The 25680-nt window shown below is 38.3% G+C and overlaps 1 protein-coding gene across 6 annotated transcripts in view; it reads right to left on the bottom strand.

Moving 5' to 3' along the window:
- Window positions 1-25680, bottom strand: part of OSBPL8 (oxysterol binding protein like 8) — an 83520-nt gene that overhangs the window by 29698 nt on the left and 28142 nt on the right. Inside the window, exons 1-4 of one of the 6 annotated variants that reach the window (XM_058022048.1) lie at window positions 25055-25108; window positions 19718-19754; window positions 16756-16848; window positions 15875-16009 (exon numbers count right to left, since the gene is read on the bottom strand). In XM_058022048.1, the coding sequence (XP_057878031.1) occupies window positions 15875-15965 (91 nt within the window). In that variant the 5' untranslated portion in view covers window positions 15966-16009; window positions 16756-16848; window positions 19718-19754; window positions 25055-25108. Of the gene's footprint in view, window positions 1-4910; window positions 5158-15874; window positions 16010-16755; window positions 16849-19717; window positions 19755-25054; window positions 25159-25680 lie in introns of those variants that run through there. The other 5 variants (XM_058022049.1, XM_058022045.1, XM_058022046.1 and 2 more) reach the window with 5 other exon arrangements.

Here is a 25680-nt window from a genome sequence, read left to right as displayed (position 1 = left end):
GTGGTGGCAGCATAAAGCTTTTATAAAGAGGGAAAAAACAAATTGCACAATCCATTTATCTAAGTAAGTCAGCATGCCATCATTTAGATGCCCCCTGAAGAGGAGGCAGATGAGACCGTGAATTCAGGCATGGATTTCAGAACAGCCCAGGCAGCTGAGAAGCCTGGCCCAGGGGTGTCCAAGAGCTGTGCCTGTGAGAGGGCACTGCACCAGCAGGGACAGCCTGCACCCATGGACATGGCACCAGCAGGGCCGTGCACCCTCGGACACCGCACCAGACACGGCACCAGCAGGCACACTGCACCATGGCACCACCAGGGCTTTGGAGCATCCCTCTGGGCATGGTCCTGACTTCGAAACACAAAGCGGTCTTCTGATCCCTGAAATGAGAAGACTTACCAGACAAACTCCTTGATTTCACATTTTTCAGGGGAATGTGGGTATGTGAAGGGAAACTATGAGCTTTGAAACAATTTTTAACTTTTTGTAGTAGTGTTGGGTAGTTTGTCCATAGTAGGAATTCTTTTTTGTTGTTATTATTATCTTCAGCCTTCCACAGCTTTTAATACCTAGAAACTCTATGACAGAACTGATTCATTTGTCACAATTACACATCCCAGCAAGATTCATGGAGTTAAAGAGGCATTAGGCTGATCTCCAGATCACATGAAAAATCTTAAGATTCCTCTTGATTTTGGTCTGGTAATCAGTCTTTTGGGGATTTTTCTCCTTTATATTTATTACTTTGTGCATATATTCCTTTGTAAGACCAGATTTTAAGCCCTACATGTCTTTACAAACAACTTTTTAACATCCTTATAGAAGCCCCACCTGGGCATAGTTCATTAAATTCTTCGTTTTTAAATTCTTACAGGACACCTGCAATAGACTTGTGCAGCTAATGAAAACTGTAACATAGGAGACCATTTGACAACAGGAAAGGAGTACCTTGACAGGTAGAAGATTTGTAGTACTGGGGAATTCACAAACAAACTAGACACCAGAAGCTACATTTCCCAGGTAATACCAAATGCAAAAGCACATTTTCTACAGCACTAGTTATGAGTCATGAAACAAGGTTGTTTCAAGCCTCAGAGGCTACTCTTGCCTTGGTTTACTTAGAAGTTACTGGAATCAATGCCAGTCTTAGGCAGTCAGACACACACCAGAACCATAGCAGAGACTTTCTCCTCATCCAGTGCCCAAAAGAAAAGGAATAAAATCCCACTGAAAATGCAATGCAGGCATTTTCTAATGACTTTCCCATTTTTGGGAAGTCAGAGTATACAGAAACCTCAATAAGGAAGAACCAGCAAGGAAGTGCTAAGTCAGGATTTTTCTTACAGAAGAGAAGCTGTAATTCCAAGCTTGCTTTCTGAAGCACAACAATTTTATGGACTTTTTACACTGCTATCCAACAGACATACATCTTTTATTTTCACAAATAAACTTTGCATCAGTACCACCAAGAAGAAATGAAAAAGCTCAGTTGCATTTCCATGAATTTCACCTCCTTGCTTTCAGTGTCTCAAGCTGCAGAGGTGTGCGTGCCAGCTGACTGATGAACTTAGCCACCACACAGACTGTTCCCCTCCTCACCCACAGCACAGAAAAGGGCTCTCTCAGGGGTTAGCAAACCCAAGTCAGGGTGCTGCACCTCCTGGAACACCTTGCACTGCCCAGTCTTGGTCTGTGAGGAAACCCAGTCATCCAGCTTGCCATCCCCTACCATCCTACTGGTGACCTCCCTCTGTGTAGAGGGATAAGCTCACAATACAGACGGCTGTCTGGAGCAGAGACTGCCAGAGCAAAAGAGGCTAGAAGCAGGGTATAATAAAGTGTTTCAAGTTTTTCAATATTCATCAGCAGTGGTTTTGGGCCTAATATTTTAGACCTAATATTTATTCCCACCTTGTAACTCAATCAGCAGCTCCTTAACAAAATAACCTGAGCCCACATTTGACAATGTAGAAATTCATGTATTGTAGACAGTCCCTTTCTGTAATTTCTTCTTTACTGAATCCTTTGAACTTATGTATCATTTTCTATGTACAATCCTGAAAGCAATCTTTAGTTAGGAGCACCACTGCTGTGCTCTCTCAAGCAGTTCTGAGCATCAGCGATTGCGTTCAAAGCAACACTACACCTTAAAAGGTTTTCTCCCAGAGCGACCTTCCTTATCGCAACAGCTCAGGTGCCATGGGCTCTGAAAGCTGATCCCAGTGCCACTGCAGTCAGCCACAGTTCATGGTATGACCTCAGAAGCCAAGGCAAACTGTCCATTAGTGCATTCCTACTGTGAGCACTCACCATGTTCTTGCAAAACTTGCAGGTGAAAATCTACATTAAAACTCATTAGGAGCTTTCAGAGAGATTTAAGAGCCTGACAGAGAAACCGCAACCCTTGCATACAAGACACCAATGAAACAAAATCAAACAGTGCTGCTTTAGAGATTGAGACAGACTATGTAGTCAATAACAACAACAAAAAAAAAAAAAAAAAAAAAACCAAAAAAAACCCAAAAAAACCCTACAAAACAAAAAAATATCTTCAAAACACTGTTGACAAAAACGAGGCTATATACACTGCAAAATTAAAGACTATTTAGGATTAAGACTCTGGCAGGGTACAGCTTGAAAAACCCTCAACCTGTCCAGATAATAGATTTCAATTTTCAAGAATAATATACACTTTTTGAAGTTGCACACACAATCTGTCCCTTCAGTCAATTTTGAAGGAAGGGAAAATCCAAAACCAACCACATAACTCTTACATCTCGAATACTGGCTTTGTGCCTCTCAATAAATGCCATCTGCAATTATGATACATGAGAAAAATACATCAGAAAATAAGCATGTTACTTTTTAATGTCAGATCTATTTTATTCATAAAAGAAATAATTACTATCCACTGGAGGCTCTTTTTCAAGCATACAGAAAAAACAGCAGAAAAGCAATGCAATGCATGAAAAGATCACAAACAGCAATCCAAGCAACAGTGTTACTGACTTCCAAGTGAAAAGAAAGGAACACCCTGATGTGATTACTGGTGTGCATGTACAGTTTTGAAGAACAAATACTTCAGTTGGAAAATGCTTCTGGAAGAACCATGAGCTGTACTTAGTGGGGATTATCAATACTGGTGCTATATAATAAACATATCAGGAAAAAAAAGGAAAAATCTTTTTAAAGAATTGAACACAGGGACCCATAGTCTTTTAAACTGACTGACTCTCAAAAGCTTATTGACAATTAAAGAGTACAATCCCATATTAACTAATTCAGATTCCTCCATGGACTTTGAAAGCAGAGTAATCAGAAAAGTAAGCAAAGTCCTTTTATGTATTTTCTAACAGTAGTGTTTTCTTTTGTAAGCACCACAAAATAAAAAAAAATAACCAAAGACTGTCATCACTGTAACTATGCATGAGTATATTTTAAACAGACAATTACTCTGCCTAAACCAGTATGTTCATTAAGCATGTTAGGAATATTGAAACTCTTCAGAGATATATGCAAGAGTCCAAAAGAGTAAGCATTTTTTAATTCTATGTACACACTTGAATTTTTTCATTAAAAACCACTTTCCATTTGTTCTGCATTTTAAGTACTCATTCACTGTCTCCTTATGAACAGTGATCAGCTTTAGCTGCAGAATTCTATACAGAAAGGAAGCATATACAAAACAAGATTCCTTTTTTTCCCACTAATTACCAGACTACAAACACTTCTTTTAAAGATAGGAAGCACCTATCTAGTTGCCAACCCCATGCTTTCAAGCTTTGAGATCTTTTGTTTTGCAAGCAGCTTGGATAAAACTCAGCGTTAGATTCTTGGTAGAAGGCTAATCATATCCTGAAACAGAGTGAAAGGAAACATTCCAGGATAAAAATGTTCAATAAAACATGGTGTCTGCAACCTCCCCCATGGTCTGCACCCAACTCTGCTCTGAGGCTTAAGAACCAGGGCTTACAAATTCAGTGAGCCATGCTGCAGGAGGCAGGCAATAGAAAGTGAAAACTATTTTATTCCCCCCTTTCCTCCTCCCAACATCCTGGCCCCGTGGAACTACACAATAAAGTGCATCTCTGCGCATGCACAAGACAACTCACACATCCACAGCAATTCTGGAAAGAATGCACAGTTTGTACTATGTCCCCCTTCAGGAATGGGTGACCTTGTAACACATTTTCAAGCACTGAGGCTTTATGAAATAAACTGCTGAAATTCAGGTACCTACGTCAGAAGCTTATGAACAATGTGCACATTATGAACAATGACGTGCAATGATCTACAAATTCATTGCAATATTCCAGTACTGATTTTCAGGAAACAACAAATCTGCGCAAAAGGAGATTAAAGCCCTTTCAGAGGTTTTAAGTCTTCAAAATCTTGCACTACAGAGTTTACCAAAGCTATGTTTTTAGCCTTCATTTTCTATCTTGTCATTTTATGTCAAACCATTGATGACCAGCCTGCGGATTTTCCAGTAGTTACAGCTAAATATAAACCTTCTGCTGTACCTTACAATTTTAAAGCAGATCCATTGGGGGGGAGGGGGGGGAGCAGTGGAAACAGCAGTGGAAAGTACAAGAAAGGAAGGCATTTATAAACCACATCACAGAACCTCAGTCCTAAAAGCCCAAACAACCAAAACAAACATTCCAGTCAGTCTCAAACACACCAATGCATTTTGAAGTGAAATTTGTGGCAGTGTGAAAGCTAACTTACTCCTTTCCCTGTCTGCAAATCCTGCCACTACAAAGAGCTGTTATCAAACTGCATACAAGCAATACTCTTTCTGATTTCTACCCACATCTCAGTACATTACTTTCATTCAAGCATGAAAATTTGAGGCAGACATTAGATTCGCTTCTGTACATTTTAAGAAATGCAAGACCAAAACAAACCTGGTAGAGCAGGAGCGAGCTCGTTATATCCGCCAAATGAAGCGTTCCGGACGAGCTTTCGGCCATCAGCTCTTGGAGAAAACACAGATGAAATCCCAGCACATGAAGAAAACCTACGTCGCACTGGACCTTCTTCCTTCATGAGTTAAGGTGTTTGTGTAAGGATTATGTTCTCTGTGAAAGCTGGTTAGCATAAGCTGCTTGGAGCAAGAGTGTTGCAGCAGCAGCCTTTTACCTCACATTCTGATGAGTAAGATACAAAAGAGGAAAAAAAAGAAACAAACGAAGGGCGCACATGAAAAATGCAGTGAAGAGACAGAGGCTGCCAAATCAGCAGCAAGCCAAGCAACACTATACTCCTCTCATCAAAGCTCTTTGGATGCTTAAAGTGGAATGCCTTTGCTTCAGCTCCTTTTTCCTGGGAAACACACCACATCTTATTTTTTAACTCTCAGTTTTAGTCCTACTCATTTCTAAGTACACAAAAATGGTATCTAAGTTTTAAGGAATCCTTAAATTCAGTTCCTGTTAGTCTTTCATGTCCCAAATTTATATTGCACAAAGGACAACTCATGAGCTTTGTGGCTTCCCTGTTTGATATTGTGGTACACTATGGGAATCAGAAAAGGGAGTCAATCATTTGCATTACACAGCCAAGTTGAACTTTCCTTTCAGGCACTCACCTAACTAGTTTTTGACAGCTGACTGCCATGGCCTCTACATCTTCATTTCTTTATTTTTCTTTAAAAGGTGATGCAACTGCTTTATCTTCTTAAAACTCTCCCATATTTTTATAAACAAACCAGCCTGACTCACAGAAGAGCTGTCCTAAATAATCTCCACAAAAAAGGCTTTTTATTATTAATGCCCCAAATATTTTATTCAATGAATAAAAACTTAAATGGGCCAGCTTAAATTTTAAACACAGAAAGGATTCCAGTAAACTGTGATTCAAGACTAGAAATCTGCTGATCCAAACTCCTCCTGCTGGCAGCTACCATAATGAAGTCAAATAATCTCTTCCTAACCACCTTCATTCACTGCTGTTACATCAGCAGCCTCTGCTGCAAGGACTAGTGTGCAGAGCCACCCTCTTGCAAATCTGGAACTTCCTTCCCATTTGGTGTTTCTCTGCTGGTCCCATTTTCCCCATCAAACTTTACTTCTGACAAAACAAAGGTTTTGAAACCTTCTCTACTAAAAACCAGGACAATAGGACACCAAGAACTGCCTTGAAAATAAGAACTTGAATTCTTACCTTATTCCATCCTCTCCTTTTCTTACAATGTGAATCACATGCCATAAATTAAATCAATAGCAGCATGAACATGATTAACCCTCAAATAATACTACTTACTCTATGGCCTTATACAAAGAAGTGTAGTTAACTTCCCAAAATATGACAAGGTAAAAAGATGTATCAGAAAAAGCAAAGATGAGACACAGATAGCCATCAACAGAAACTACTATATGCTATATGAAAAACACAATTCACTTAAGCACAGGGAATAGAAAAAACTGGATAAGCATCATGTATTCAGGCCTGTCTCCATTTACCCAATCCTCTCACAATCCCTTCAGCTGAAACAGTCCTTGTTTCAAGATGTTCCAGAAGGAACAGAAAAAGCAGCTAAAAAATCTAAAGGAGTCGAGTGGAAGGGCAATGAGGAAATGCAAGGAGGGAGAACACTAGCTTTATTTTCTGTTTGGTTTTGTTTTGGTTTAGCTTTAATAAACACAGCTCCATATCACCTCTCCAAATCTGTCCTAACTACAAAACAGAGCAAATACCTTGGTTCAAATCTATTAATAATATGCATTTTCTTTTTTTTCCAATTGAAATCAAGAGGAAGCTGCAGTAGAACTCCTCTTACACATAGAAGGAACTGTATCCTCTCATTACAGACCTACCTTGCCCAGTTAATGGGGCTGTTATCTCCTCTTTCAGAGTCAGGGCTGTGACCCTGCCCAGAGCACTCTGCTGACACCGGAATCCAGCCGTGTCCACGTCTCTCTCGTTCTGGAATGGCTGGGGGGAGGCTCCTCCATCAGACACCTGCACAGTCTGCATCTGCCTCCAGCCCTGGGCCCTACCTGCCAGCCCACCAGCTTGTTTCACAGCTCAGTCTTCTCTGCCACCTTCTGTTCACATTCCTAAGGAGCAGCTGCATTTTCAGGAGTTTCAGGAAACAACATAATCATGAAGGCCTTTCCCTTACTTCTCTCCATGCCCTCTCAAGTCCCTTGACACTGCTCATGTAGTCAAACTGTAAACAGGAACAGATTAAAATATCTCTTTCTCCTTCCTATGCCCTTTTCTCCATTTAGAACTGAAACTGAACTCTTTGGGTAGACAAAATTAAGAATTTCAATACAGATCATGTTACATTTCCCCTCTCTGAGGCTCTCTTCAGTCAAGGAAGCTGTTATCCAGGTATTCTAAGCACCTTCTGCTTTAACTCAACAGCAACACAGGAGAGGCAGGCTCTGAGTCTTTTATCAAAATATGACTCTGTCTCACCACTACAACAGAGGAGAAAAAGAAAAAAATCTGATTTAAGCTTTCTCCCTCATCACCTCGCCCCTCCCCGCCAGCAAAGACCAAAAAATCCCATAAATGCTTTTTCTTCCTGAAAATAAACTCAGACAGAATAGGTGCATCTACTGATGAAATCAAACTTTGTGATCTTAGACTAATGTCCCAGGCAGCTTTCTGTCCTTTTTATATTAGTCTTGAGTGCATTAAGAATGGATATACTTAGAAAATGCACTCTCATACACAGCTTAGAAATTTACACAGTTTCAGATACTCACAAATAGAACTATAGCCAAGTCCAACTGCATGTGTCAGACATGGCAGAAAAGCCTGCATAAACAGGGAGGTATCGGCACTTCAGCTTAAAGGCATCAGGTGCATGAATATATATGAGCTTTTTCATAACAGAAGTTTCAGTCACCATAGGATACACTAGACTAAGTATGCCACTGAAACAGACAAAAACTTTCCCAATTTCTCTGTTTTATAAAACACCTGTATCAGTAAGAAAACAAAAATCCCTACATGACTGAAATATTTAGTTTATGTATCTTGGGGCAGGAGGGCAGGGGGGAGCACAAGAATCAATTCTCAGCCAATCTCTTTAGAGAAGCAAAACCTATTTAATGTATATATTTTTCTAAAGGACAGAATGCATTTCTCCCATTAGATATTGAATCAGGGCTTCTTCAACAGAAAATAGTAAATGCTGGCTGAAAAACCAATCCTAATCCTGTGCTTAAAACATTCTTCCAGGATATTGCCTGGAGCAAAATGTAAAATCTCATTGTACAAAGTCAAATAGAAGATATGTGGAGTTCTGACAACTTGTGAAGACTTTTGACAAAGTATGGTTTTAGTTTTAAAACATTTCTCCAATGGAAAAATATTTACAGCTGAAAAAACACCACAGTCTTAACAAAAAAGACGTCTCTAAATTGTAAAGAATTCAATGAAATTGAACTCAAATCAAATCTATCTGGACTACCCAAATAAGGAATTTTCACTACAATAATCCTTTTTATAGAGATTTTAGAAGTTTAGAATAACTAACACATTCTAAAAACTGATATTGATGCAGTAATACAGTAAGTAGTAAAACTATGGATAGTGATGGAAAGTAAACAAAAAATCCTTTTCCCTTTATAGGTACCCAAGGAAAAGCTAAAATCTTCTTAAAACCAAACTCTGTGAAAGCTAGAGAAAAGAAAGAGGAAGAAAAACTTGGTGTAGTAGAGGAAGGCAGAAGCTTTTCAGACTTGCCCTGAAATTTTGACAGTAATTTGCCCTGACATTTCAACATTACTACCTTTTCCAGTAGAATTCTCCCCCCAGTCCATGAAAAGGTCATAAATAATTCTCTACATGCAGTAGAGAATTATTTTGCAGCATGCAGAAGACAGAAAAAGAAAACAGGTAGACAATCATACCTATGAAGGTTTCATCTAACAATTGACTTTCACATGTGGATTTGAAGTAAAAGCAGTTTTTTTTCCTATTTAATAAAACAGGTATTAAAGATATACTTGCCTTCTGCACTGATATTTGATTCAGAAAAAAATTATACCTAAACCATGAGGCTACAAGTTGGAGAGTAGTTGAGAGAGGCAAATTTCTTTCACCAAATATTCTTCTGTTCCCTGGTATTTCCAAGTCCAGTGCAGTTTAGCTGAGGAGTAATTCCAGAGGCAAGCCTGAGAGGGGTGACCAATGACCACCAAGACTCCCCATGCACTGCTGGCAACTGTACTTGGCTGCACCTCCTCACTTGCTAACAGGCTGCTCAGCTCCTCCCACACGGAGTAAATAGCTTTGCTCACTGCTCAGGTTTCAACATTGTCCTTTCAGCCCTTATGAAATTCTCAAAGTCAAGGCTCAGGTTCAAGTAGGCCAATCCTGCAGAGACTGTCACGAAGAAAGAGAACTTGCTTGAGATGTTTCACATCAATCACTGCTGTGCCTTTTAAACCCAGTACCACACTTTCATAAAGCTATACCCACACAGAAAGCAGAATATGCAATTTACCCAAGCCACAAATACTGGGTGGAGTAGCATTTCAGAAATGGCAAGTTCTAATAAACACAATGACTTGCAGAGAGGAATGTGCCAGAGTACGCATGGCTGTAAGAAAGCAGGAGGTCAAGATCATGTAACCACACACAGCAGAACTTAAAACATTTTACAAGAAATTCAGTTTTATAACACAGACTAAGATCACATTATTTAGGGCTCAAGCTCCTTCCTCCTACTGTGACCAGAGCCTCACTCACACCCCATTTAAGACAAGCTTCACTGAAGCTACTCCAAATAGGTTACACAGTTTTGTGGAACTGGGGCTTCACTTCCACACTGCTGAAAAACCGAAAAAGTGACCACCTGTGTCCTTAGGCTCAGGACCCTGCAGCAGGATTAACAGGCATTAATCCAGTACCACCTAAAGAACAACCAGTGCCCATGGCTCCCACACACTGCTGATTGCAAATACTTCCTCATCATCAAAAGCAATGCAAGACAAATTAAAATGCCTCCTAATAATACAAGAAAGACTAAGAGTCTCCAAGCATGAGGGTTTGCAAGGTTTTAGAAAGAATTCTTATATGGCAGGAGAAAGCAAAATTCTTAACATTTTTCTAAGACATTAAATGCATTTACTCTGTAGAGAAGGTGTGTTAGTTCAGAAGCAACACTTACTGTTAATATTGAAGTATCAAAAAAAGGTTTTTGGAGACCCTCAAGTAGAACTTGAACAGTTCTTCTTTAGCAGTGAGACAATGAGACAGTTATGGGACTATGAAGTGAAGTAACAAAGGATGACTGATAAATTGTTCTTACTGTGTCAAGATAGTGAGTTATTTAGCCATTCTTCAGCTTCTTTATTCAAAGAACAGACACAGTGAAGGGAAAGAGGAGACTGTATGAAGTTTCTCCATGACTAAGTCTGCCTACATATAGAAAGTAAACACATAGGAAAGGTAAGAAGAAAAACAGAAATCACTATTGAATATAAAATATAGCCCAACTATCCAGGAAACAGCTTGGTTTGGAACCAGATCGATTGGCAAAATTTTGCCATTTGCAAGCCAAATACTCTTATCCAAAAGAATTACTAACACACTGAAAGCACTAGCTGAAAACAAATACCAACCCAAACTGGCATTTTAGCAGTGATCAACTCCCAGTGGAGTTCCAGCCTCACCTGTGCTCAATGCATCCATCTGCTGTAATTATGGGCAGTGGGATTTCTCTCCCCAGCTCAGTTCCCCAGTGCTGTGGCTTCAGCCTCATGCATCCATATGGAAGAACCCTTGGCAGAAATGTGCCCAGAGCACCACAGCCAAGTGACTGTCTTAGGGAGAGGTGCTAACACTTCGAAAAGGCTTCGAGTTCACTCTCACAGGGCTGCATCTTTCCTTCTACTGGTCCACAGTAATCTGTCTTCCGCTGACAGCTGGTTAAGAGGAGATGCTTTGCTGTCTCTCCAGGGCTTCTTGACCACCAGAAACCCAGAACAGGGATGACCAGTCAGGAGCTCCAAGACCTTTGTTACTGCCCAGTGAAACAAACTGTTCCTGCTGTCAACTGAGCCAAACAACTGAAACAAATGGTTTTTAAAGCTGCAAGTTGCACAGGTCAACAACAAATCAGCTTTAACTTGTTAGTTGCCTTGGGTACACAGTCAGTAACATCTGAGTTTGATATTTTCTGGGTCCTTAAGGCTCCAAAGGCATCTCATCCCTTCAACAGCTAATAACTGTTCTTTAGGACCTACTTCTTGAAAATGCCTGTTCTTTGCTTTCCACCTTCTGTCACATACAAAAAATACTTAAATTCCTATTTTCTCCAAAAATGCAGCATCCTGTGGATTAAAATCCTAGCACTGGCATATCCTTTAAATGTTTCCTCTGGAGCTATTTAAAGCACAAGTTCAGCACAGCCAAAAATGCCCTCACTCTTCCCCAAAATCACCTTCACTTCCTTCCAGTTCATGGTGATCATCATCATCATCATTACTAGCAGATATCATTTTGTTTCTACTGTCAACCCTCCTCTCTGCACCTAAACCACTTCTGTTTCTTAGTCATGTAACACAATATATTTTTAATTGCATTGCAAATTGAATTAACAACTACTACTGCTCTGCTGGAAAAGAAAGGCAGATCCTGTTTCTTATCTCCTGTCAGGCTCCTTCTGGGGACACACATCCCACCTCATCTGCATCTTACTGATGTTTTAAATAAAGACAGGAAAACTACAGAAAAGTCTGACAGTTTCAAGCATTCTCTTACTAGATTTCTCTATTTACCACAAATATTGCAATTTAAGCATCTGTGACGTCTTCATCAAAAGTTGGAAATATGTTTTAAGAAAATATTGGTAAGTTAAAAACATTATTAATCATTTATAAGGAGACTGTTGACTTTTTAAATAGTTTTTATGTGATTACTATTTCTGCATTAATTCATTTTATCAAAGAAATAACTCAGTATGCTTGAGTTAATAAGATTTACAAGAATTCAATTTACCAGGGATAATTTGACATAAACAGATTACATCAGCAAGCAGAGTTCTGCTCTACAACTTTTGAAAATGCAGTATTGTACTTGGTATTTTTAATGTTAATTTTTCAACTACAAAAAAATAATTTTATCAATTATTCCTTTTGGTCCCATGCTAGGTTAAAAAAGGAAACATTCCAAAAGTAAGTTCAATGAAAGTTTACTTGTTTGATCATTAATAGTTAATAACGTTTTTAACCACTGAATGCACACACAGAATATGAGCTAAATTAGCACCATACTATCTGTGTGTCAGCTGCTAGAACTGAGAGATGATTTAGCACTACTAACATCTATATGACTATACTTAAAAAAATACAGTCTTGCTGAGTTGGAGGGGCCATACTGCCCACTGGGGCCTAAAGACACACCATCCCACAACATAAGCAAAGCTTCACAGATAAAGTATCTTCCCAAGATTATTAAAGTTTCCATCAAAAAGCTACTGAATTATTTAGGTCCTCCTCCAAGTCTGACAAGTCTAAATAAAATATTGAGCAAAAAAACATAGTATAACCATTAGTCTGTTCAAGACACATGAGTTGTAGCATTATTATCAGGACTAGTCTATTCTGACGCTCCAGTTAACTATTGATGGACAAGGCAGGAATAAATAAAATACACAAAAATTAAAATTAAAACCCCACCTCAGGATCAATGCTATATATGGCCAAGTTAGTGTTTGGCCACTAAAATCTAAACTTTCGGCATATGTTAAAATCATACTGGAAAAATCTCCACCATCCCTTATTTTAACACATTTCCATCAAACAAGATTGCTAAAGCTTCTTGTGGAAGTGTGACCTCCACACCTACACATGCCAGTCTGTAGCCTCACAGGTAAGCTACTTCAGCCTCAGAATAAAGGACAGTGTAACTTCAAGGATCTTGAAAATATTTTGTAAAACAGTGCAAATACATAGAACAGTGACATTTTAAATAGACTTTTGCTGAGCAACCACTAGACAATGCTGCCAGATCAAATCACACTCTACATTTATAAAATCAATCTGTATTGGACTCCAAGAAGAAGACCCCCATCTCTGTCTCAGACAACATACTCTGCTCAATCTCACAAGAGCAACAGGAGGGAGGGAGGAGAAAGACATGTCTTAAGCTAAAAAACCAAGTACAGGAAAATAGAAGCTTTCTGAAATCCAGAGCTGTGGTCAGAAATGAAAACAAAGTACTTATACACAGCAGCACCTAAATTATAAGATACATACCACTTACAACTTTACATTGACATGGTTGTTTTTGTTCCAAATAAGAGGTAACTCAAACTGATTTTAAATGTTCACCTTCCTTCCCTTGCATTAAGACTCATGTAGTTTTAACCATATTTGTAATTCTTGTCATTAGGATCTTACCTAAAACACAAGCAGATGACACAAATTAAGCTTGTTACAGTAGATTTTCCAAACAAGAGTCACTGAGCACGTCTATCCCTAGATAGCTGCTGGACAGCCATGGTGGTTTCCCCATTAACACCAAAGCTAGTGCTGGTTGCTCCAGAGACTGCCCCATCACAGGCTTTGTTTCATTTTGACTCACCTGGTTTTGGGCTACAAGTTCTATGCCTAAGTGCCCTTGCAACACAGGTGCTTTTTATTCAGGCAGAAGCAGCCTAGGTAAAAGTGGTCAAACAGCATTGCACAACATCCAACTGCCCAGCAGCAAAATCTAAGTACCTGTGCCACAGTTCTATCTTAGATATATTTCATCAGTTCTTTGTAGATGGTATCATACATTTTCTGTTTTGATTCTCTGTTATTCTGTGCCTAGCATGATACTGAATTGTTTATTTACTCATCTCCTAAGGATGACTTCAGTTGTCAGTGACTAAAAGTATTTCCATTTAGTTCCTTGTAAATGCCTTCAAATTCTGTATCTAAACATCCCCAATGTCATTATATCATACCACAGGCACATTGTAAAGACCTTGGTTAACTGGATTTCAGTTACAACAGCCTCACTCCATCATATTAAGCTCTGTTCTACTTCATATTTTTCAGGCTTCCACTACATCTCTTCTTCTCCAATGTAATAAGCTCACATTTTTGCCAGCACTGTAATTTTCCCATAGGAATAACTGCCATTGAATATTCACCTGATTTTTAAATGTTGGTCAACCCACTCAAAAAAAATCAGCTCCCAAGCTGTAGATAGGCTGCAAGACAGTAATTGTGGGTTGCTGAAGCCTAGCCCACATTGTACCATTTCTCTACTAAAATTGAATGCAAGCCAAATTTCTTGTCTCATGAAAGTACAGCCTTATACCTAGTAGTGCTCCTGGAAAACTAAGTCAGTAATGATTGATGCTAAAAAAGGCACAAATACACTTAACTGGCTTAAATTCACTTATATAAGCCCTGAAATATTCAGAAGAAAAAAAAGATCTGGAAAGAAAAACTTACTAAACTGCAAGGAGTTTGATGTAGGACAATTAAGTGCTTTTCAAGCCCATTTTAGTAATTTTCCTATGAGAGAAAGTCCTGAAGAAACACTACAGTTTGACCTTATAACTTAGTGGGAACATCAATATTAAAAGGAAGAGTTTATTAGAATATTCAAATACACTTACATAACATCAGCATTTCTCTAGTAAAGGATACAACACAGTACAGAGAGAAAGTAACCAAAAGTTCTTTCAACATAATAAAAATTACAAACAAGTTTTATTTATATTATACAGAAAATATTTCCAGACTAAGCTTGACATAAGCCAGAGGACATCAAGTGCTGTTCCAGTGTGATAACACCAGGAATTAGAAAATATATCTGAGTTAGCTGTGTGTAGTACCAAAAATACTACCATAATAACTTTAAAATACACTAAAATACTACCAGATTCAGCACAGTAACAACTGTCTTTGTTTCAAAGTTATTTTCTTGTCTAATAGAACTGAATGGGACAACAGGAATGTGATTCAAAGTGACCTAAGACACTGCCTTTATTACTCTGAAACACCAGTGTCATTACTCTGACAAAGCAAGCTATGGTAGTTAGGGAGAGTCATACCAACACCAGGTAAAAATATAAAACCATGTCAGGAACACTACTCATGAAAAAAACTAAAGGATGCATGGATGACTATTATGGCTGCCAACAGTAAAAGGGAAGAGAACATCAATTTTAAAAGCCTGAAGTTTTCACTAAGAACTTCACACACCCCAGGAATGATGTCCAATGATTTCCTGAGCAACAAATGCAAGTAGTTTCAAATGCAAATAAGCACAAGGAGACCAATTATTGCTTGTTTTTTGTTTCTTGAATAGTCTATCAGCATGTCAGGTCTACTGAGTTTCTCTTTCCATCCAATCAGTTCTCATGGATGCACAGTTTGTTTTCAACAAGTTTAGCAAGGCAGAGGGACTTCTTGAAAGCTGACAAAAAATAGTGTTGAGACTTTTCTTTTTTTTTTTTTTTTCTTTTTTTAAAGAGAAGGACCTTTCAGTAGAAATAATTTAATTACTACTTTGTTATTGAAGTAATTTGAAGTATCTTTCCACCGAAGTTCCACTTATGGTACATCATAACAATGCTGCATAAAGACACAGCTTGAATACTGAGAGAAGAACATTACTGTGGGTTTTACAGGACTACACAAATAATCATTTACCATCATGTGAACTGCTCTCCCATCAAACAAATCATAGCATGCCTTAATAAACTAGTGCATCACATAATGTATTTTTCCTCTTTCAGATTAACACAAAGATACAAATAATTACACAGAAAATTCCAATACGCTTTCTTCCTTACCTCTTTATTGTAAAAGTCGGTGATTTTGAACCGATATTTGGAACATATAATTAATGTTAGAATTTAAGTTCTTTAAAACCTCTGCAAAAAATAACTTTGTCTTACCATGACTATGGGCACTTCCTGGACAGTGACATGGCTGAAGTAACTCTTTGGTTGGAGTAAAATAGCCTTCTTTTCCCTGGTGCTGGTTCATTTTTCCTGGAGTTATAGGCCGGTCATCACTGTTTGTTACCACTGCTGAAATACAAAATGGATGCTCATTCAAAGATGTTATGTGCTTGTGCATAGATTTCTACTAAGAACTTCAATGCTGTTTATGAAACTGGCATTCAACTGCTCTGCTGCAAAACCTTTCATTCTAAAAACTGAGGTTTTCAAACCAGATATTTGCTTTGGAGAGGATGGCAGAAAGAAGCCAGTAAGACTGGTCTAAGACATAAGGCAAAAGATGAAAACAAAAATTAGCATGAGGTTGGAAAGGCTGATACTCAATAGAGATACAGCATTGAGCTGTTGCTTATCTTCTGAAATACTTCTTTTCTTTGCCACTTTGAGATAGCTTTTGGTTTAACTAGCCTCAACTCAGCCAACCCATGAAACAACTTGCCAGATCAAGCTGTACCAACATCCCAGAAAGCTAAGATCAATGTCTGTATGTACATCACAAGAAACATGTCTTAACAATACAAATCATGTACAAATTCTGTCAAGGCAAAGGCTTAAAGCAGAAGAATTACTCTCCTTGAACCTCATCGGTCTGAAAGACTTGTCTGGTGTCTTCCTACCTATTTCTAGGATCACCTGGCCAGCCATCCTGTTTTATAGTTTCTGTACATTTTGTTAAGCTGCAGACAACAACACTGTACCTTTTTTCATAATCAAAGAAAGACTCTGTAACACCTATTGTGTGAAAGCAGATATACTGACAACGTGCTCAAAGAGGGAAACAAGCAATATTTACTAAAGAAAAGACTGAAACTTACAACACAGATGATTTTAAGAGTTCCCAAGCTTTCCTTAAAAGTTCAGCAGAAGATTTGAGTCAAACCAAACAAGTTCTATTCTCTGGATGGACTCTGCAAAGTACAAAGGCCTTCTTAGCTTTATCACTACTCTTATTACAGTAGTGGAAACATTTTGCAGCAAAACCTGGAATGAACACAAAGCAGTATGAAAAAATAAAAAGGTGCTTGAGTGTCCAGCAGGGTGAGGAAGATAGTGAAGGGTCCAGAGCACAAGTCTGATGAGGATGGCTGAGGGAGCTGGGGTTGTTTTGCCTGGAGAAAAAGGGATTCAGGGTAGACTTTACTGCTCTCTACCACTACCTGAAAGGTAGCTTCTCCCATGTAACAAGTGACAGGACGAGAGTGACAGCCTCAAGTTGTGGCATGAGAGGTTTAGATTGGATATTAGAAAAAATTTCTTCACCACAAGGCTTCTCAAGCATTGGAAGAGGCTGCCCAGGAAAGTGTCACCAGTCCTGGCTGTATTTAAAAGATGTGTAGATGTGGCACTTGGGGACATGGTTTAGTGGTGAACTTGGCAATGCTGGGTTAACAGTTGGACTTGATGATTCTCAAATGTGTGTTCCATCCTAAATGACTCTATGAAGAATGCAAGGATTGCAGTACACCCACCTGTATTATTTTTCTACATCAGATAAGCCATCTAAAGCTTAGTTATAGATTCTCTGCTCCAGAGAAACTATACTCTATGTGAACTGCTGCTGGGGAAAAATATGTAAGGAAATGGACAAGGGAGGCAACCAGCTCATTTTACCAGTTCAGAACTCAAGTCCATCAGTGCCAGAAGTTGGTATTTCAAAGCAGTGTCTGATTTTGCTCTTCTTGTTGTACCAACTAGCTGTTTATTGTTCTGCAGCTACAAGTAAGGGAAAGGGGGGAGCAAGGCAGTTGCTGAAGTCTTGGGAAGAGACCATACTGCAGAAGGTCTTGAATGTGAAAATAAAAGGTGGTAAGAAAGCAGCTGCTTCACAGGTTTGCACAAAATGGGTCGCTGCAAGGAGAGTGAGCTATACTTGTTTTAAAGATTTAATGTGTACAGTGCACTGAAGGAAGACCAGTTCTCACCCTTTTGACAAGCCACTGGCCACTTAGCTTCTGCAGGGATGGGATTTCTCAGCCTGCTGTGCTTTGCAGGTGCCCCCACCAGCCCCTATGCCACTGCAGGAACTGCACTAGCAACTCTCCCCTGAGTAACCTGTGCAGAAGGCTTGTCTGTGAGCAGGCACCATGTAGCACTTCTAACCCTTTTTTAAGCTTTGGGAATTCCAAAGGTTTCTTAAAGCTGTCACAATGCAGTTACATTTCTCAGGCAGAAGCTGCCAGTAACCTGCGGCGTAAGCAAGCTCTGCACACAAGTGCTGCTAAAGCATGAGCTACATTCAGCAGTGGGCACTCAGTCACACTAACAGGACTACAAGTTTCAAGCTCACTGTAAAATTCATATCCCTTCATTAGGAGTCATTAGGTCCTGCAACAACTCCTAGAACTGTCCGAAAGGCACTTTTCCTACCAGAGTTTATGTATCACCTAATATAGAATAGCATATGGCAAGCACTTCATATGCCTGGGTATTCAAGGTGAACTTCTTAAACCAGGTGGATTTTTGAGAAAGTCCATCTAAAAAGCTGAAGAATGATTGGCAGGAGAGTTTTTTAATCTCCTTTTTATATAAAGCAGTGTAAAAGTACTAAACAAATGGAAATAAATCAGTTAAGAACGTAACTATTCACACCATAGCAGCCACTAGGAGGAAGGTGTCCCCCCTCCTGCAAAATGCCTCATCCTAACACTCAGACCTTTGCTCTGAGGTGAGGGAGAAGACAAGGCATTATTTTAGAGAAGAAACAGCAAATAGTAAATATCAAAGCCTCCTTGTGACTCTTTAGAGGTCACATTTCAATACCAACAGAACCGTTGAGAGTTGAAAAAGACATACTTTGTTCATGTTCATCATACTGGTCACCAAATTACTAATACAAAAGTTTGTCAGTACAAGTCATACCTTAGAAGAAATATAAATTTACAGCCAATTTATTTCAGGTAAGGCTATGAAAAAAAATCTGGGGAGTCAGATTCCTACTTCTGTTTCTATAATGAGCCTGTGAAAGTGTCTGCACCACTGAAAATAGCACACGGACATCATATACAGGAAAATGTTTACTACAATTCAATTCAACATTGTTTTTTAATGTCTATAATAAGCTATGTCAGCTAAGACCACAACTTCTGCACAGATTTCTCACAGAAAAAAGAAACAATTTGTGCCTGCACCTTTCTTTTTCCTACATACACAAACTCTTAATCCCAGGCAAAATTACTCTACTAATCATACTATCATACTAATGCTCACAAATCAATGGCACCAGTAAGTCTTTGGCTACATGTAAGCACATATATACATCTGAAGTTTTCCCTAGCACCTCACCAGGTCCAATCCTGAAGAATTATAGTATATATACACCTGTTCAATTCTGAATATGTAAAATTATTGAAATTAAGGGAACCACACATAGCACTAGAAATCAACACACTCAAAAATAAAACCTTTTTCTGAACCATTACTTCCATATCTTTACTATCTGTACTACAATAGCATTTGAAAGTTTCACTTCAAACTCATAAAAATAGCTTTTTCCCTTCCAGATAAATAATATAAAAGATTTTTTTTCCTGGCCATGACTGGGAGAGGTGAAGAATAAACTTTTCCCACTAAAAAATAAAGGTTACAGTAGGAAAACTTTTGTATGAGTGGTATGCCAGGCAAAATACTTTTCCAACAGCAAATTTTAATCACACTTTAACTTCTCAATTCTGATAAAGAAGAAAACTTAGTATTTATCCCAGCAACTATATGCAAAGATATCTATTAACTACTACAAATATATGTGCAAACATAATGTAGGAGAGAGGAGTCACTTACTTGATAGTTCAGGAGAGTCTCTGTTCTCACCATGATGCTGTGTACACATACAATTGAGGAATGAAGAACAGCAAACATAAAAATCCAGGCCAGGAAGAAGCAAGTGCACAAAAAGCAGCAGCAGCAGCGGGAAAGAAGGACAATGAAAACAGTGTTAGTTCATAACTAAAATACAACATGCACCTCAGTGCCAAAGGCAAGACCTCCAGGGACTCCACAGTTCAGAAAAGTTGAAGCAACAAATCGGACAAATATGCCTATAGGAAAGCCATTATTAGAAGCCATCATTAGTAAACAGCAGCTGCCTCAATCACTTCTTGTGAGTGGAATCTCCCCAGCAGCAATTTAGTGCTCCTATGACTTGATACACAGCATTTTTAAAGACATTTTAAGCTGGAGTGGTTTCAAAAAGACTGAAGCTCTGAAGAAAGCTGAAATAACACAAAATGTTTCCAAAACCACTCCACTTTCAGAAAAGTGTTTTGGAAGGAAAAAAACCTTTAAAGTCATAAGTAATGTGCAAGCACCTACTAATGCTAGATCCAAGCCTAACTGCTTTTTAATACAAACACAAACTTAGAAGCCACAGATTCAGCTCATCTACAAACACAGGTAACATTTGAAATTGCTTAGGATGCAAGACAAATAGTGCAGTTTTAAATTTAAGAGGATATTTTATATCTGAGTATTTCCATAGAACCAAGTTGCTTAGAATTTCTCTCCCACTGAATGCATCAAATACAGGCACTAAAGGAGGATAACTACACAGTAATATCCTGTAAGCCTTTCTGATATTTGATCTGGAATATTTTTAAAATCCTTGCTAACAAAGACCACAATCAAGGCTAAGATCCCACTGTGCTCAGCCATGTACAGATAAAAGGCAAATTCCACTTATGTCTTTACGGATTTACTGCATTTGAAATCTGTGAATAACAGAAAAGGAGAACACAAGAATACTGATCAGCATGAACATTTTCTCCTTAAAAATAAAATAAATCCAAACATGACATATCTTCTATATCCCAAATAAAAAAATTGTACTCCATAAAGTATTGAAATTTAAAGAGGATCCAATCTTGTCTCTCTTATCAGGACTTAACAGCAGGAAATGTAAAAAAGAAAAATCATAATCAAAATCTTTGCAAGCAGGAATCTTGTCTTGCACTCCTGACCTCAAAACACTGATTTTTTTTTTTTTTTTTATCCCTCACATCTGCCTAAGGGTGTTAAATTGTAAATTGACACTGCAATGTGCAAATGCAAACGAATATACAGCAATTGCAGTACACATCATTGGAAAGATGAGGGAACCCCTCTTTCACAATTCTGCACTTTCTGGAACAGGACTTGACTTATCTGGAAAAACTGAAATAAAATATAAGCACACTTGGCAAATAACCTTCTATTTCTGCCAGAGACTAAATTCAGGTCAAAGAGTGAAACCCATGAACTTACCAGACAGATCTGAGTAGTAGAACATGCAATGTATTCAAGAATTCAGCGGCTTTCATGGCAAAGTGTTTGTTCTTAATGTACAGATAACATACCGCAGACTAGGAAACAGTTTATGTTCAGACTGGAACTCTCCTACCCTATGCTGATTTTAGATTCAAGAGAAGAGCGGCTGACAAGAGAACAAGAAGCCTGCAGAAACTATACAGACATCCAGCAACTGACTGAAGGACTGGGAGCACAGCTGTTCAGCACTGGGCTGCTGCACAGCAAGAGATGGAGCTGGAAAAGTACACTGTGAACAGACAGGATCAGCAGTACCTGAGCTCACCAGGCAGATGCTCACTGGCAGTGCATTACTTACGTGTGCAGGAAACAAGAGGGAAAGGCAGCACAGCAGGTCCTGTCTCACTGCCTGCCCTGCAAGCAGCCCTGGCCAAGATACAACGTGACACCAGAGAGCAGGGCAGCCTGTCACCCGAGATGGCAATGCAGGGGCTTTTCATGTAAATATTTTAGCATTGCATGGTTAATCCTATGAACTGGTACAAACAGCTCCTATGCCAGAGGCTGAAACACAAGCCTGTCTAATTCTGTCCTCTATCTTCTCCAATTGACATTCTGTTTACACACCAAACTGCCTCTGTTGCTGCTCAACCCTCTCTCTTCATCAGAGGTATTTGGGTCTGTGTATTTACCTAAAACCTGCAGACTATATATTTCTAAACACTGGTGCGAGATGTTAAGGCACTGAAATAAGACTGTTTTGGCCAAAAAGACCTTTTCATTTTCCAATGGCCCATTGCACCTCTATCACCTGCAATTCGTATCACTGCAGACTGAGGTTCCAAACAACTGAGGGAACAAAACATTACCATTTTACTAGTTCAGGGTTTTCTCTGAAAAGAATGCTCTCTGGACATTCCTGTCCATCACCACCCACAACTCTTATTCTAAATGTAGAAAATTAAGAGAAACATATGTATATTCCCAGAGGCACGGCCTAGCCTTCTTTTCCCATTATATAATTGATGACTTTGATTACAGATTACAGAACAAGTCCTCTGACAGGTTCTCAACACTACGTGATCAATTTCATTTCTACAGAGGCACAATTACTTTAAAATTTTGCTACCAAAATACATGAAGCCTAGTCCTCCTCCCAGTAAAGTTTTTGACTAAGACCTAGAAGTAAAACCAGCAATATAAATCCAGCAATATAAAGTATCACGAGACAGCAGCTGTAATTGTTTTTATACAAAGGCAGCTTACGTGCTTCAAAAGAGCACTATTTTTAGATGTTCATTTCTCAGAAATAAAGCTTATAACAACTGCTGCTAAACTTTAGGTTATATCTGCCAAGTTCTTCTAAAAAACAAAAACCTTTTCCTGTTGAATATAAGGGTAAAAGCAAAAGCATGTGTCACGCTAGCAGGTGTGAATGTTTTATCACACAAGTTATTTTAAAACAGTATTTTTACAATCAAAACATACCATTAAATTTTAAAGCCAAGTTTGAGTTTTCACCTTGCTGAAGACAGACTTTCCCTGAAGGCAGTCTCTGATACATGTAAACCATTGAAATTAATCCAGTCAGATTAAATTCAGGACCACTGACCCAACCTACAAATCTGATCAATAAAAATGATTCAATGCTTCAAGGAAAGAAAGTACTTTTATGTCTATTGATGTATTAAGTAACAAGGACTGACACTGACTGTACAAGTTCTATCACAGGCAAATTATTTATTAAATGTATGTCTCAGCAAAAATTAGAAGTGGCTAAAAATTTCTAAGAAAATATTTCAAAAAACAACAGTTTATACCATACATTTCCATGTAATGTTCTAAGTTCTGGGGAAGTGAGACTTGATTAAATTATTATTTTATAGAAAAATAGACAAAAACTGTTCTCAGACAAGAACTCAGAGCATCTATTATTTTGCACTGTTTTAATGGTGTCAGACTACAAAAATAGCTGAGCTGTCACAGCCTTTGTCTTCAAATTTATATTCAGTACGTATCAACCTAATTGTGAGATAGGAAGAGCGTTTATTATGAGACTTTTCTCTGTATACTGATTCTGGAAAGGAAAAAGCACAGCATTAAGGCCTGTGATCTCCTTGTCTTTTGTTCTTTAATAAGTCAGCCAAAAACTGAAATTAGAAAGCTGACACTTCTAAAAAAGTTTTTTTCAGATACCTCCTAGAAACATCCCAAAGAATTTAAAAGTAGAGAAAAATTTTGCTCAGTATTCCTTATGCACATTACAACATATGTATTTCATTCATTTTATCATGACAATGGAACTTCAAAAAAATTTAGATTGCACCTAAAAGTTGGGAATACTGAAAAATTTTAAACATGATTTCAAAAAAATTACATTTCTGGGAAGGATTTGCATTGACTAAAGGTCTTCAAAGTGTTTATTCTTAATGTACAGGTCTTCAAAACTACTGGGCCAATCTCTCTTAAAATACATATGGTATTTTTAATATTTAATTTTCACTTCTTTTACTATGACATACACTAGGCTGTGTATTAGACTACCAAATAAGCTTTCAAAAATGTTTTTAACACTTGTAGTGCAACACACAAAACTTGACATTGTAACTGCAATTTAGACAATTACCCCACTGACTGATATTTTGATAAGAAATGCTTAGACTAGCCTATTACAATACATCATCAGTTTTAAAAAAAAACTATTCTGAGATGACACTTCAGAAGCACATAGGATGAAAGGCAATCTATCCTTACACTTAGCATTCTTCTAAACCAGTCTTGGTAAAACAGAGTCATTTTGATGAACTTTCTTAAGATCATGCTATTCTGAAGGAATGTCACAAAAAGAAAAGTAGCACATCTTACATTACTTTGAAGTGTTTTGTAGACTGGTACTTTTTAATATATTTTGAGGAACACGGAGGACAGCAACTGAACTGACAGCATTTTTAAAAAAAAATGAAAATACCCTACTGCACATTTGGCAGTTGATACTCGTAAGTATGCTGCATCTGGGATATAAATGCATAGGCCATGCAGCAAACCAATGAATGTGTTCATTACAGAAAAAAACCAAGAATTTTCTTAACACACTCCAAAACAGTTTGTCTCCAAACTCACCACTTAAGATAAAAACAGTAATAAAACACTTGATCAAAGTAATAGCTCCATGTAGTAGTTCAGTATCACGCATAAAGTTTGCCAGTAATGAGGTGTTAAATTTGACCTTCACCTCAGTTACAGAAAAACATATCCTATTTTGCCTTTGGGAAGCAGTGCTTTGGAAACTATAAAACATTTCCTGCTTCAGCTATTAAAGTACTTCTACACGACACAGCTTGTGGAAAAACTAAACTCTTGTATAATTTCAACATTTATGATGATGATGATGAAGCACAACAGTACACACTAGCCTTTCCTGTATTTAAATTGTGCTTAGAAGGAGCTTCATGGCCTCAGGAATTTTATAATCAGTACACATTATCAACTCTTACACCTCAAGATTACTCTGATAATATAATTATCACTCCTTCTGTCTTTTCTGCTCCTCATTCCACCAAGAACATTATTTTTTCTATTGTCCATAATCACTAACAAGCAAAGCGTCAGTTAGACTGAGAGGAATACCTTTTTCCTCTGGGACTCTGAGACAAAATCCAAAAATCAAATCAAAAATCTAAAAGTTTTTTGACATTCAGCCCTCCTGCCATGAGAATCTAGTAAATGATACATGATACTACATAATATTCCAAATGTATTCACCAGAAAAGTATCAATTCAAAGCAAAAGCGAACAGATTCAAGTCATTTAACCCTCTCCTTGCAAAAGCATCTTCACAGTCATGTCACTGCACAAAGGCACACTTAAGTTACTCACTGAATTTCTATCCAGCTCCCCATCAACCGGCACGTTCTCCATGGTGAGAGGGCCTGTTCTCTGTCTCTATCAGTTAAAGTTCTTCCATCCTGCTACTTGAGATCCTAGAGAAGAAAAGAAAAATGTAATAATTTAATTCCAAGGGCTGAAATCCACTAGACAGTCATACTTTCTCTCCTCTCCGTTTTATGAGGCTAAATAGTCTCACATGGTAACAACCTCTGTGTTTTACAGTACCTTGCAAAACATGAACATTTACCCAGAGAAATCAGCTAAGGAATGGAGAGAATAGTTTCAGATAAAATGGCCAAAACAAAAACTACTCACAGAGAGAAGCACTTACTTCTACAAATAAGGAAGAGTTATGCAAAAAAAAAAAGAAACCCACAGGTTTTGCCCTGTATTTCCCGTTGTTCCAGAGTTCCCAGCAGCACACTGCTCCCTCCCCTACAGGCATGTGCACACCAACTGTTTGGGTACAAAACAAAGCTATTCTGGAGCAGCCAGAGCTGAGGGCTTCCCAGCATAACTCCAGAAACAGCCATGTATTGCTTTGCAGAACCAAAACACAAAAATTAAATAAGTGCAAGGCAGCACCTTCTGTGGCACAGCGGGCACTCCTCTGG

The sequence above is a fragment of the Melospiza georgiana genome, chromosome 4 (assembly GCF_028018845.1).
Source record: "Melospiza georgiana isolate bMelGeo1 chromosome 4, bMelGeo1.pri, whole genome shotgun sequence".
Classification (NCBI taxonomy): domain Eukaryota; kingdom Metazoa; phylum Chordata; class Aves; order Passeriformes; family Passerellidae; genus Melospiza; species Melospiza georgiana.
The sequence above is the reverse complement of the archived record's forward strand: the minus strand, read 5'-3'. Positions and strand labels throughout refer to the sequence as shown.